The sequence below is a fragment of the Melanerpes formicivorus genome, unplaced genomic scaffold, assembly GCF_026170545.1.
Source record: "Melanerpes formicivorus ecotype bairdi unplaced genomic scaffold, bMelFor1.0.p_v2 SCAF_2, whole genome shotgun sequence".
Classification (NCBI taxonomy): Eukaryota; Metazoa; Chordata; class Aves; order Piciformes; family Picidae; genus Melanerpes; species Melanerpes formicivorus.
This window is the reverse complement of record NW_027142354.1, coordinates 20,089,675-20,104,540: the sequence shown is the minus strand read 5'-3', so window position 1 is coordinate 20,104,540 and position 14,866 is coordinate 20,089,675. Positions and strand designations below refer to the sequence as shown.

The 14,866-nt window shown below is 38.9% G+C and overlaps 1 protein-coding gene across 6 annotated transcripts in view; it reads left to right on the top strand.

Annotated features, from left to right (window-relative positions):
* Positions 1-14,866, top strand: part of UTRN (utrophin) — a 389,650-nt gene that overhangs the window by 125,247 nt on the left and 249,537 nt on the right. For all 6 annotated transcript variants that reach the window (XR_010989004.1, XM_068152489.1, XM_068152498.1 and 3 more), the window contains 11 exons: positions 1,705-1,884; positions 2,954-3,088; positions 3,585-3,734; positions 5,109-5,270; positions 5,600-5,728; positions 6,170-6,343; positions 6,950-7,105; positions 9,954-10,124; positions 11,617-11,796; positions 14,041-14,169; positions 14,349-14,519. Coding sequence is in view for 5 of the 6 variants with exons in the window: in XM_068152489.1 (XP_068008590.1) it covers positions 1,705-1,884; positions 2,954-3,088; positions 3,585-3,734; positions 5,109-5,270; positions 5,600-5,728; positions 6,170-6,343; positions 6,950-7,105; positions 9,954-10,124; positions 11,617-11,796; positions 14,041-14,169; positions 14,349-14,519 (1,737 nt within the window). In the remaining variant the exon portion in view is untranslated. The remainder of the gene's footprint in view (positions 1-1,704; positions 1,885-2,953; positions 3,089-3,584; positions 3,735-5,108; positions 5,271-5,599; positions 5,729-6,169; positions 6,344-6,949; positions 7,106-9,953; positions 10,125-11,616; positions 11,797-14,040; positions 14,170-14,348; positions 14,520-14,866) is intronic.

The following is a 14,866-nucleotide window of genomic DNA, read 5'->3' as shown; positions in this document are numbered from 1 at the left end:
ATTTAGAAAAGTAGTCTAAAATAGTGCTGTTGTAAGGTTATCTTGTGTTCCTCATCTGTTGCAAACACTGATTCTGGTTCCTGCTTCTCTAATTTTGGGTCTGGTGGCCGAAAAAATGGAGAGGAAGGGAGCTGTTTTTGTCTAATTTATAAGTTACCATTTCCTTGGATGTATGCACAGAGTAAACAATAATTCTTTCTGCTTTTAAATCTGGGAGTACAGGCATATCTTAGCAAATGTTTTACCTTGTATGCACGTTATTAAGTGAAGATCCATTCCACTCTTTTCAATGGAACACAAAATAATTTTTTCTCCCTTACGAGTGCTTTGACAAATCTATCTGAAGTTTTGAATTGTTCTTTTTGAAGGGACTTTCTGAAGCATTCTTTAATAAGTACTTTAATATGCTCGTGTCCAATGAGATCATTTGGGATCACAGTCTGACAGCCTACAGAACATAAGCCAAGAAAAGAGAGAACCCTCTTTTCACTGACAAACCCGAGAGACTTGGAGCACATTTACCTTTGTCAAATCTGTACTTCTAAATTTGGCAGATATGTCCATGAGCCAGTAAGCTTACTGGAACACTTGCATATCCTCTTGTCACTTGCAGTAAGAATATTATGCGGGGGCTACTTTTAGGATTGGGAAAGAACATTTCTGTATATTTGACCAGGGGCGTTTTTGCATAAGATTTTGAAAAACTTGTGAGCTTTCCTATTTCTACTCTCGTTTGAACAGAGTGAAACTCCAGATTAGTTGGAGTTTGTTTAGGATGAGACTAGGTTCCACATGTATTCCATTCTTTGCCTCTCCTTTAACTGCCGCTGTTTTGGATTGTCTTAAGTTTAGAAGACATGCATGCAACAGTGTTGCTATGTACTAAATTCTGCCATAAAGTGCAACGTCTTATCAGTTACTTCAGCTTCCTAAAACTGTCCTTGAAACCTGAAAAGAAAGATTATATGTGATAGTCTTTATTTCTGGAGCCTTCTAGTTATCTTAACAGTGACAGGTTCAAACTGGTCTTTGTGATTTGTCTTCCAGCTATCCTGCTTCCTGTATTTTGTTTAGGGCAAAATTCAACAACTGATCAGTTTTCTCAAGGCCTGTTTTTGGGGCTTACATTGTACTTATCTAGTATATTTATTACCAAGCTCCAAGTAGGTTGATGGGTTGAAAGATAACTTTTGGCTGGTTTTTTTACATGTACTTCTAGTACATCCAACAGCTGCGGGAGTGGTCTCAACTTTGTAGTTGTGTGTTTCCTGGGTAATTGTCATCTTCTCTGCATAACTTTGGGAGATAGTTACTGAGTTCTGAGACTCTTCTGTAAATTCACTGTACCTTTTTCTCTCCAGGGTGCTGGTTTCTTAGTAAACCTCACTTCTTTTTTTCCTGTCTATATACTAGCTTAGAAATAGTACTGAATGTATTGTTTTTTTTGCTTTGAGTCATAGATGTTTTTTAATGAACAAGCTATAAATTATATATTTGTCTGTATGCTTAATACAATTGTATTTTTTAATGCTTACTAGTGTAATTTGAATTACATACAAGTGACTGCCATATCCTGCGCTCAGAAACCAAGAATACTTGGGTAACTATACTTGCAAGGTTAAACTGCTGATCTTTGGTTTGAGTGGTGAAGAGCTGACCGTACAGCAGTTGTGAGCTGATATTGTGATATATTTATTTGGGCAGCGAGCGAAGGAGGATGTGTTGCAGAAAGAGGTGCGGGTGAAGATTCTGAAAGACAACATCAAGATGTTGGCTGCCAAAGTGCCGTCTAGTGGGCAGGACCTGGTGACTGAGTTGAATGTTGTGCTGGAGAACTATCAGCTACTGTGCAATCGGATCCGGGGGAAATGCCACACTTTGGAGGTAAGAGTGGTAGCTCTCAACTTACTAAAACAAGGCAGGTGATGTGAGGAATAGAGAACACTGAAAATGTTCAATTTTGTTACTGCATCCAGTAGCTTCAGCATAAATGTGTGTTGTTTGGCTTCTTTTCAAGGATGCTACCTAAAGGGAAATCTGAGCTGGGATTGTTTAGCCTGAGCTGGGATTGTTTAGCCTGGAGAAGAGGAGGCTCAGGGGTGACCTCATTGCCCTCTACAACTACCTGAAGGGTGGTTGTAGCCAGGGAGGGGTTGGTCTCTTCTCCCAGGCAACCAGCGCCAGAACAAGGGGACACAGTCTCAAGCTGCGCCAGGGGAGGTTTAGACTCGAGGTGAGGAGGAAGTTCTTTACCGAGCGAGTCATTCGTCATTGGAACGGGTTGCCCAGGGAGGTGGTTGAGTTGCCGTCCCTGGAGGCATTCAAGAGGGAATTGGATGTGGCACTTGGTGCCATGGTTTAGTCATGGGGTCTGTGTTGATAGGTTGGACTCGATGATCCTCGAGGTCCTTTCCAACCTAAGGTATACTGTGATACTGTGATAATCTTGTTGGTGTGACACCACCTAACTTTGCTTTTATAAGCTGTATTGTAAACAACATTTGTGCAAATAAGTGACCTTGTCTCACAGCTTCGTTTATCCATGCATCTTCCAAAATGACAAAGAAACTTCCCAGAGATTAAAGGTTGAAATACAATGAACGTGAGAACATGTCAATTATAGTTTGGGGTGGGTTGTGTATGTCTTCTCTTTCAACAGGAGTGGATGCATTTTGTTACGTTCTTAAATTGCTGGAAGAATCTGGTTGTCAGTGATAATTTTATCACAAATTTAGAGACTTCTGTATGTACTTTGCATCTTTCTTTTTATCTTGCTGCTATAATTGCAGATTTTTGTGCCTAGAGTTTAATGTGCCATGGCAAGTTTTAAAAATATTTTTCTACTCAGTATTTGAGGTGTATGACTCAGAAACATAATTTCTTTAAGATGTTCATAGATTATGTGATATGTCTGACATTCTAGGCTAATCTATGCTTTTTCTTTTGCCCCTAGGAGGTGTGGTCTTGTTGGATTGAGCTGCTTCAGTATCTTGATTTAGAAACAGCTTGGTTAAACAACCTGGAAGAAAGGGTGCAACTGACGGAAAATCTACCTGATAAATTGGATGCTGTCAATGATGCTCTTGAGGTATTGTAGTTTGATCAGATTGATAACTTTTCAGATGGCTCATTTTGAAAAGCCATAAATTCTACACTTAAGTAGAATCCTGGAACGTGTTGAATATTCTGGTTCTTCAGGTTAAATGAACACATTACTCTGAACCTGTAGCTGATATTTGTGAAGTCTTCCACCAAAAAACTCAATTTTGCTGTACGTGATTGTGCCATACTTGGTATTGTGATGAAATTGTATGCTCTATCCTGTCCTGTTTAAATGGATTAATTCCTTCCAGCACTATAGTGTAAAATGATGTGAATAGATGAGAAATGCTGTGAAGTTCAATGCAAAATGATCACTCTATTTGCCTTGTGCCACCATGGATTAAGGCATAACTAATTCATGCTTTTAGAGTGCTCTCCAAGACATTCAAAGTATAAAACTTCTGTGCATGCAGACAGATTTCAATCTCTGAAAATGTGTAATATTTGGTATATTGACCTTTGAAACTTCCTGTTCTAATTAGTCCCTGGAATCAGTCCTGCGTCATCCAGCTGATAATCGAACCCAGATTCGGGAACTTGGGCAGACACTGATTGATGGAGGGATTCTTGATGATATCATCAGTGAAAAATTGGAGGCTTTCAACACTCGCTATGAGGAATTGAGTCACTTGGTAAGAATTTGAGGGCAGCATTGAAATGGAGTGCATTTTTCAGCTCAGTGGTTTGCAATGATTCCTCTTGGATAGCTGAATTCATAGATGTGGTACTATGGTACAGAAAAAGAGAAAGAGTTTCCACAATGTTTCCAGCTGGTTTTAGTTTGGAATAAGTCCTAAAAGCAATATTTGGGGAGTTATTTTTTGTTTTCTCTGACTTCAGACAGGTGTTGGTTTGTGTGTTTTTGTTGTGTTTGGTTTTTGGTTTGGGTTTTTTGTGTCAGTTTGGGTTTTTTTGTGAACTTGTACACCTTTGCACTGCAAGAATCCCCTGCTATTTTTCCATGTAATTTTGACAAAAAGGCAATCCCAATATCAGAGGGGACAGTGCCATGAATACTGGTGAGCTGCTCACTAAATGTAATAATGAGGAACAGAAGAAATAGCTGTGAAGAAGTCATACCAAAATAAGGAACGTAAGGAAAACATTCTTCTCTCATTTCCCATCTGTTATGTTGTTGTTCCCCCCCCTCTTCTCATACTTCAGTCTAATTTTTCCTAGCATGGGATGAATAGCTGAGTTGCATACATTTGTAATTTGTATTCTGTATCCTGGTAATACAGACTTCTGCCAAATTGTAGGATAGGAGATTTTTCTCTCACTGCCAAAGTGTAGCCATAGAGGGAATTTCAGTTCAGCCTCATTACAGTGAGCAACATGAATGCAGTGCCCTCAGCTGGGGGACACGTGCTCTCATTTAAATTAGTGTTCACTGTTGTGTTTCCTGTTACTACAGTACGTAATTGCTATATAAAAAACTGTCTGCTTTGGCAGTCGCAGCATTGTCATACTGGCCTGTTAGACAGCTTTTCACATCATTGTGTGTGTATGTACATAGTCATTGGGCTGTGCATGTGTTGATAGTGGGGAAGTTATGTTCTCGTGCAAGTAGCGATTTTTCAGCTGGACTTACAAGTTCGTGGGAAGGAACTGTGAACCTTTGTTTTCACACTGTAACAGAAAGACTTTATTGTTTTGAAAGAAAACGCACAAGTTACTTGTCAAAGAGTATTGATCTGTAGTGTAACACAAAGTCTGTTATTCCCATTGAATAGCTAGTTTTTTTAAATGGCATGTTTTTAATAGAATACTTTCTTTCTTAGGTGATAGGAGAGACCTGCATTATTCACTGTACATCTAGCTGCAGAATTCTCCTTCTGTATCAGTGTTTATCAGTTAATGGTATAAATCACATCAGGCTTAAAAAATTGTTGCCTTTCTAGATAAGTCATCTGCTCTTTTCAGATGGTCCTCTTGGCATAATTTAATTTTGATTAAAATTTGTATTCAATTAATGATCTATTGTCTTTCCTTTCTGTCCCACTCAGGCAGTGAGCCGACAGATTGCCTTGGAACAGCAGCTTCAGACCATGAGAGAAACTGACCACATGTTGCAGGTCTTGCAGGAAAACCTAGTGGATCTTGATAGACAGTTGACATCTTACCTCACTGATAGAGTAGATGCTTTTCAGATGCCTCAGGAGGCCCAGGTATTCCAGTATAAATTTTCACTACAAACCATTTTGAAATATCTTATGAAAGTGTTCAGCCTAGACTTAGTATTTCTTGAAGGTTTTATTACAATCCTGTTGTTTTCCTGTTTTAAGAAGGTTGTATTGAATAACAGCCTTAGTGTATTTCAATTTAGCAAGCTAACACCATAGACAGAATAATTAAAATAAACCTCTTAGTGTTTAACTTCAATGGAGTGGACTTACTTCTGGTGGGTACTATGTAGCAAGCAAGTTTTTATTCCTCTCTCTGCAAATAATCTTGTAATTTTGGTGTGGCTTTTCTTCTTGTTTCTGTGACATGGCAGAAAATTCAAGCTGAAATTGCAGCTCATGAATCCACCTTAGAGGAGCTCAAAAAAAGTGCTCGCTCTTTCCCTCCTGCTTCTCCTGAATGCAGGTCTCCACGTGGTGGAACTCAGCTGGATGCTTTGCAGGTAAAAATGAGTTGCGCTAAGAATTTAGAAGTGAAGACTTTCTGCTGTTGTCAGCTTATAAATTTCCTGGTGCAGTCAGCTGAACCTTAGAAGCAAACACTATAGGCTTTTATGTGCTTTCATTAGGAACAAGCAGCTCTAGATGAATCAAATAAAGAAGTTTAAATTTCAGCACTAAATGCTGAAAATCAGAAAGTCTTTGTATTTTAGTAGAATGGATATTTTGAAAGTGTATGAAAATTGCAGCTCTCTTGCACCTCAGGTGAAGGTTAAGAATATGTGATAGAACTTGGTTTGGCAAGTAGTGTTCCTGTAGCTATGTGAGTTGTAATGGCATGAGAGGTGAGTTAGAATCTAGATGGGAAAAATGCTATAAGTGTTATTTTCTGACATGTGATACTGATTTAAAACAATATTTTAACCCAATTTTCATTAAAACAGAGAAAACTCCGTGAAGTATCTACAAAGTATCAGCTTTTCCAGAAACCAGCCAATTTTGAGCAGCGCATGTTGGACTGTAAGCGAGTGTTGGATGGTGTAAAAGCAGAACTTCATGTCTTGGATGTGAAGGATACTGACCCAGATGTAATTCAAGCTCATCTGGACAGCTGCATGGTACATACGCAATGTTCCTAACTCTTGCTTGACAGTTGTTTTTCATGTGTGGTGGTTCTTCCTTAAGCTCTCTCCTGAGGAAATTTTGATTAATGTCCTGGTGGAACTGTTAAAACTCTCTGCAAAATGTGGGGAGAACAATTGATAACTAATACTCTCTAATTATTCTGTGTAAGAATGTGGACATCAGAGTAGTGGACTGTTGATCAAAGATGTGGTGGAGTATCTGAGTTCTTATAAACTCCTTTTCTTGGCTTATTCTTGTGTTATGTAGAAGCAACACTCTGAGGTTTGCTTAGTTCTTAGTATTTGATCACCACCAATACTACACATAAGGTCATACTGTAGATCAAGTACAGATCACAATGCTAACCTTGGCATGTGGCAATATTATGGATTAACCACTGATAAATTATTGGGATAGTTCTTCGTTTGAAGTGAAAATGAAATGAATACTGCAATAAAATATAGAACATCAGGAATTGGAGGTCTTGACAGATATTGTTATTAGTTTAAATGCAGTCTGATGGTCGAGTCCACAAATGACGCAAAATCTGAAAATCTGCACTTCTGACTGCTGACCATTATACATATTTGTGATTTTAGAAACTCTATAAGACCCTCAGTGAGGTGAAATTGGAGGTTGAAACTGTCATCAAGACAGGAAGACAAATTGTACAGAAACAACAGACAGATAATCCCAAGGGAATGGATGAACAACTGACAGCATTGAAATTTCTTTACAATGACTTGGGGGCACAGGTAAGAAAAACAAATATGAAACATGTTTGCATAGAAATTCCCTTTCTTTTCATGTGAGATGCTGTTTTAACTTTGATTCTGAAGCCAATACTGCATAGGTTGGTTGCTAGGTCCAGGAGCAGTCAACTGAGACATTAGAGATTACAGATAAAAATCTTGTGGCTGTGCAAGACCCCTGTGCTCACAAAGTGTTCCTGAAGAGGCAGTTAGCTGGGCCTCATGCTCTTTATTTTGTCGATGATCTGGGTGAGGGTACTGAGGCCATCATCAGTAAGTTTGCAGATGACACCAAGTTGGGGGCAGGTGTTGAGGTCCTCTGCAGAGGGACCCGGACAGATGGGCGGAGTCCAATGGCATGAGATTTAACACATCTTAAGTGCCAGGCTCTACACATTGGCCACAACAACCCCATGCAGACCTAAATTAAGAGAGAAGGCCAAGCACATTTGTGCCTGTTCAGTGCTCTGTGTGTGTAGCCAGACTGCATTGTTGGAATAAGAAAAAATTTATTGTTGTAAAGTGGAGAACATTCATGAAGGTGTGGATTGTAGTGGAACCTGTACATCTATAACTTGGAAAGGATGTAGACAAAAAAATTAGGGAAGGGTAGAAAGGTAGGTTTAGTTGCAGTATGTTATGATATTTTTTTGTGACTGATGATTTAAAAATATTTGAGGGAGTGCATTATTTTGAATAAATACATGCAAACCCTAGATTGAGACAGAGGGTAGCTTCTTGAAGTGTCAGTTGATTCTGACTTGCTATGGTTGAATTTAGTCTCATGTTTGTGTTAAACTTTGACCAGACTAATTGTGTAGCCAGTGGGAAATAAAATTGATTATACTGCAGCAAACATGAGATTTCATATTCACATTACTGAGATGTTTTCAAGGGTAGACTAGATTTTCAGTGAAATTTTTCTGAACAGCTTTCTTCATGCAGATCTGTCAAAATACAAAAAGGAACTGAGTTTTACCTGTGTGACTGGCTGTAATGACTTTATGCATTTATAATTAATATAAAATTTATAATTATGAATATTAATAAACCAGTACCTTTTATTAATATGAACATTTGCCAAAACCATATTAAATAGGTTCGATGTATAGTTAGAATATACATTTACAATGGGAATGTACAATATTTAAGCTAATACAACAATTTTAAGCAAACCAGGAGGAGCAACAGGGAAAGAGAGATTTCCCTGGTGCAAAATGGCTCTCTACCATGGTGGGGGGGAAATTTGACAAGAACTGTAAATACAGGAGGCCAGTGAATTAATTACTCATGAAAGTTTCTACCCCAAATGGGGGCATGCCTCTGCTGTACATTAGCCAGGCTCAGCTGGTTGCTGGCAGGAATGCCTCGCATCTTGGGGAAAGTCAGGCTTAACCAGTGTGGTGGGAGGTTTATGACGCTTCTTATCAAGGGGTATTGCTTTCATAGGTAAACTGAGGCATAGCAAAATTCTAGTTGCAAGGAGAAGAGAAGCTTGGCTCCGGCTCCTAAGGTTCCTGGTTTCTCTAGCTTGCAGTGAGTAGGCTCCTGGCTTCCATCCCTGGCTCTGGACCAGGCAACTTGAGGCAAGGGAACTGCAGGCAAGGCAAAGGTGACTACAAATCAGCCTGCTTATATATCTTGCCCTAGATTCAGTTGGGCCAATAGGGCAACTGAAGCCAGCAAACAGTTACCCAATGAAAAGGGGTTCTGCCAGGCTCTGGTCGTGAAGGCACAGAAACATAGACCTGGTCGGTGAGAAGCAGTGGCCAGTACAGGTGCTCTTACCCCAAAAGGAGACTTGTTTATCCAGACACATTAGGTTCTGTCCCTTTGTTCCTTTTCCCAGATTACCCTGACTTCTACAGGAAGGATGGGGGGAGAGGAGGACCATGTCTAGACACATCAGGGCTTGTCTGGGTTTGTGCTGGGCCTGTTTGGCCCTACCACCACATTGGCTGGATTTTGTATCCATTTGAGTTTCGGTTGAAGAATGTGGTGGTTTAAGCCTTAACTGGGAGTTAAGAGCTCAGATGGGGGCAAGGCTGAGAATCTCTCTCCTCCCTCCCGACAGAGAGGGAAAAAAGGAAGGAGGAAATCCACCAAACAATAATTTGGACTTGGCTTGGAAGTAGAGAGGTAAAGAGTTTTCTTTAAACAAAAATACGTGTGTATATATATAACAATAACAGGTAAGGTCCACAAGGGCAAGGAAAATGGATGGATGGGAGGGGGACAAAGAAGAACAACACAAAACCAGTCTCTCTCTGAAGGGATGCAGAGGCAGCAGGGAGAAGGATGAGGCCTGACAACGTGGCAGAGGAGCAGAAAAACAGCCACAGTAGCTTTCATCCAGGAGAGGCAGGAGCCAAAAGGAGCACTAACAGCTGTTTTTTATACCCTAGCTGGGCAGGGAGGGGGGAGTGGAACAGACTCAGTTTCCCAGAGGGAAAAATGCCCTGCAGGGAGGGCAAAGTACCTGTAAGCCCTCCACCCTGTTTTGTTTTTGTTTTCAGAATGGGCATTAACCCACCACAAAGGATCATGATAAACAAAGTTTAAACAATCAATTTGGTGATTTCTAGCTATAAATAAATTGGTATTCAGTTTTCTTAGTCTTCTTTAAGTGTATCTTAATGTAGTAGTATTCTAGTTTTATATATCTGCTCTCTATAATACAATGCAGATGTTCACAAAGGATTTTTCTTTTCAGAATCTTTCCCTAGCACAAGACAGTATTAAGATGCAAGGATGTTATATATTTGGGTGAATATTTTAGCACTTTGAGTTTTTTCTGTCTTTTTAAAATCTAATTTTATTTGTTTGTTTGGTTTTTTTAATATTTTTGTAGGTGACTGAAGGTAAACAAGACCTTGAAAGAGCATTGCAGCTGGCACGCAAAATGAGGAAAGAAGCTGCCTCTTTGTCAGAATGGCTAACTAGCACTGAGGCTGAGCTTGTGCAAAAGTCCACTTCAGAGAGCTTGCTTTCTGATCTAGATTCAGAAATTGGCTGGGCCAAAGTAAGCATGCTTCAAACACCCATACAAGAAGTTTTTCAGAGTATGGGAATACTGTGTAGAATTAGCTGTGAATACAAATTCTAACTTGTTCCTGAATCTCTTAGGTCACGAAATTTCGGCAGATTCAGTAGATAATATTCAGTACCTTTCTGAGTCTGATCTATTTCATCTCTGGCATCTTGCCTCAAAATTAAATGGCTAATGAAATATTAATGATATAGCTTCATACTAGGTATTAATAGGCATTTAAGTGACTTACTGTGTCTCTAACACAGTTTGGAAGTATAATATTCTGAATTATCAACAATATAATTTTGGGTTGGGTCAAATATTTTTACTAGTAGAGGAAACTGAATGTTGGTTGACATTTTTAATGAGAAACATGATTTGTAACTTTTCACTGAAAGACTTTGTCTTCAAAGTGGTGACTCTGCAAAATGAAAGAACTCATGTAATTCCTTATTTTCTTTCATCTCTAAATTGTAACTCTTGATGAAAGAAGACAAATGTGTTATAATTGTTCTGAAGCAAAGCATCAATTTTTTTCAGTGTAGAAACTTGTATATATAATTAGCAACAACTGTCATTTGATAGATCAGTACTGCTGAACACTTCCAGTCATCATTTTCTGTCACCTTTTTCCTTTGGAATAGGTGTGTATACACTTCTAAAACTGGAAAGCTCATGAAATTACAAAACCCATCTAATTATAACCTGTTCTCAGCCATTTTGCTCAGGATTAGCAATTATTACCATTACAGTTTGCTAGGGAAGTATCCCTAAGATTTCTTTCCAAAGAAGCTTGTAAATAGTAATTGAAATATACTTACTACAAACATGCAAGCAATTGTTCGTGATTTCTTATGCTGAACAACCAGGAGGACAAGCCTTTATGTTGCATGCCGACTTGTCCTTTGTCTCTCAAGATTTTTCTAGAGGCAAAAAAAATTAGAGCATATATGACAACAAAGCTTCTGTAATATGTAGCAAGTTAATTGAACATATGCAGTGAGTAGTGGTGGTTCTCAAAATAACATTCAGCCTTTATCTACCACTTTTCTCATTGTTGCTTACTGTAGAAGTACTTCAATAGGAAAACGTATAGAGGAATCCAAAGTGTCTCTGCATTCTCTGTGATAGTTGACAGGGCAGAAAAGAACCTCTTAAAATTGGACCTGTAATGTGATGTGATGCATTTGGTTTACCTACATGGTGAAAAGGCCCTTTAAAATTGTAAAACTACAAAAAGATGACAAGTTAAGTTATTCAGGACAGTTAGATACATTGTGCTCCCTTTCAAAAAAGGGAACCATTCAGAGTAGAATATAAGTATAATATAACACATATATATAGTAGGTGATTCTACTTGGTTTAAGTATTTTAGAGTGAAGATCACCTATGATACTATTTTTTTTTTTTGTGGATGTAAAAATTTTGACTCCCTTGCCCTTGTGATTTGGAGCACTGCAGTGTTAATGGCCCTTCCTTTCAGAGTGTCCTGAGAGAGTTGGAGAGAAGGAAAGCTGATCTGAAGAGCATCACAGAAAGCTGCACTGCACTCCAGGCCTTGGTGGAAGGGAGTGAGACTTACCTGGAAGAGAAGTTGTGTATTCTTAATGCTGGCTGGAGCCGAGTTCGAACCTGGACTGAGGACTGGTGTGACACCTTATTGGTAAGTTGTGCATTGAGAAATAGGGTGGTTCTTCCTCCACATTTTTCCAGCCAGTGCAGTTTCCACTTGTGTCACTTTGCTGTGATGCAAAGCTTCAATGATGCCTTATGGACTTACTGAAATGTAGAGCAGATATCTATGTGGATGAAGAGGTGACTCATGAGGTATATACAACAAAGAAGGTGGGGAACTGTTTTGCAGGTGTTTTAGATGTGTTGTCAGGCATTGGTTCCATGCACTTGGTAGTAGTAATAGCTATTGTTCAGTGGGTAGGAGATGAAAATAAAATGCAGAATCAGAAAGTGATGAAAATATGTAAATACACTAGGGAGAGAGTTAACTTGATCTAATGGGAATAACCTGATTATCTGTAGAGAGTAATTCTAAGTTTAAGATTTGTTTTGTTTGTGGGTTTGTTTTGGGCTTTTGGGCTTTTTTGGTGTTGTTTTTTTCCTTCTTTTGCCTGTCTCTTCCTTCTGGCTCCAGTGCTAGGACTCTGTTCTAGGTTCTTTTTCTCCTTAGACTTTGTCATGTAGTTCCTCTTTTCAATATAAAAACCACCATACACTTTCTCATATCTGTTGTTTTAATCTCTTTCATTCCCCCTTCCTCCCATTATATGCTATTACATTTTATGTTTTTTGTCTTTATTTACAAACTTTTGTTGCTTTACCTCTTCCCTGTTAATGTTTTAACACTTTTTCTTCTGCTACATGAATAATGCTAGCCTTTTGTGTCTGCTTATTATTTAATTCTCAATATGATTCTTGTTAGAATTTTTTATGCTGGTGCATAGAAATAGCTTTCTAAACTATCCTTAAAGGGGGCAGTTACCAATACAGATTGGGTCATGGGGCATGCAAGTATTTCTAAAATTGATAGTGGGTTTTCCATCAATTAGTACTACCGAATTCTGCCACATTAAAATGAGAGGCAAAAACCCACCAAGTTATGGAAGTGTTCTTTCTTTCATAAGTTAATTACAACCCAGGAGTTGGATTTTGTGCTTTCTGTGTGATCTTATATAATCTCATGAATTTAAGGTAAGTAGAAAATGGAAGGACCTAGCCCTGAAAGATTGATATCCATGAGGCTCCTTTGCTCTTTATTCAGCATGAAAGAAACCTCTGTACCAGGTCTAGTATGAATAGGGTGTTTTTGTGTCAATAGATATTCTTGAGATCCAGATGCATTGACAGTTTATTGGATAATTTTCTAGAGGTGTTCAACAAAGCATTCAGGACCCCCTGTCAGCTACTGCTTATTCAAGATAGCCCATAACTGCAAATGTTTAAGCCTATGCCAGCTGAGCCAACAGCATGTGTTTGTGTGGCTGAGTGAATGGAAGACTACACATTTTATACAGCTTAAAGCTGCAAGTTTTGTGAAAAGACAATTCACCTTTAGCAGTCTCTGATGTGGGCTGAAATTGTGGAAACTGATGTATACCTAGATGGTGAGCCTTGGGCATCCTGCCTAATGCCTGTTGTTGGTTGTGCTGTTTCATAATCCAATGATATTCACGGTAGTAGCAGTCAGGTAGCTAGACCCTTAATTTGTAAATGCTGTCAGAATGATCCACAACTAAAATCTTTCTAAATTTTCATTATTCATGTTTGGCTTTGGTTTGGTTTTGGGATAAGAAGCTCTGTGCTCAAGCAGGATGGTGCTTCTGAATCTGATAGCTTTGTTTTGTCACGCAGAATGTGTTGTAATGTTGTAACTTCTGACTGTATGGAAGCAGATGTAATTAACATGTCTATGGTGTGGTGACTTAAGAGGAAGAAATATTTTAATGTAATCAGTAAAATATCAAAATTTGACTATCATAGTTTTTAGGTTTTGGTGTAATCCCCTAGCTTATAAAACAACAGAAATAACTACCACAAATAATATGAACTTCTGTATCTGCTAGTGACAATGCAAAAAAGTGGGGCTTTTTTCCTTACTGAGGTATTGTGGTCTGGCCATATCTTGTCTGTCTTTTCTTTGAGGAAACCCTCACAGCTATGTGTTTCCCTCTCTATGAATTGGGGAGGGTCATTTTAAAGGACCTGGAATGAAAACTGAATTCTTGTATATATTTATTGAAGGTGAAAAGTACAATCAAATTTTGTGTCTTTTCCAACGTAGTCCCCTTAGGTGCAGAGTGTTTTGTGGGGGTGTTTCTGGATTTTTTTTATTTATTTTTTCTTCTTTAAAGTTTCTCGCATTGATATTTTTTTTTTTGTCATCTTTTTCCAGAATCATCAGAGCCAGCTGGAAATTTTTGATGAAAATGTTGCCCACATAAGTACTTGGTTATATCAAGCTGAAGCCTTGCTGGATGAGATTGAGAAGAAGTCAGCAAGCAAAAAGGAGGAAACTGTGAAGGTAGGAAAAGTTGCTGTCAAGTAGCTGCTGCTGGGTTCTAAATGAAGTCAAGGCAGGTTTGCTGCCTCTTTTGTCATGATTTTTTTTTTCCCCCCAGTGATTTTTATTTGTAATTTTTTTACTGTATTTTTTTTTTTCCTTTCCTGGGGTAACCATTTGCAATTTCTTTTACCTTCTAGCGCTTAATATCTGAGTTGGATGATGTTAGTCTTCGAGTGGACAATGTGCGTGACCAGGCTCTCATCCTAATGAATGGTCGGGGAGTTTCGTGCCGTGAACTTGTTGAACCCAAACTGGCAGAACTAAACCGTAACTTTGATAAGGTTTCTCAGCACATCAAAAGTGCCAAGGTGAGGATGTGTGAGCCCCAAAACATGCTTGGGGAGGTTTATGACAAAACGCTGGCAAATAGCTTTAAGGGGATAGATCTTTATCTTAGAACAGCACTTCACAGAATCACAGACACATTCAGGTTGGAAAAGACCCTCAGGATCACCAAGTCCAACCAATAACCCTACTCTACAAGGTTCACCCCTAAATCATTTCAACAAGCACAACATCCAAACAACTCTTAAACGCATCCAGGGTTGGTGACTCAGCCTCCTCCCTGGGCAGCCCATTCCAATGCCTGACCACTCTTTCTGTGAAAAACATTTTCCTAATGTCCTGTCTAAACCTACCCAGTTGCAGCTTGAGG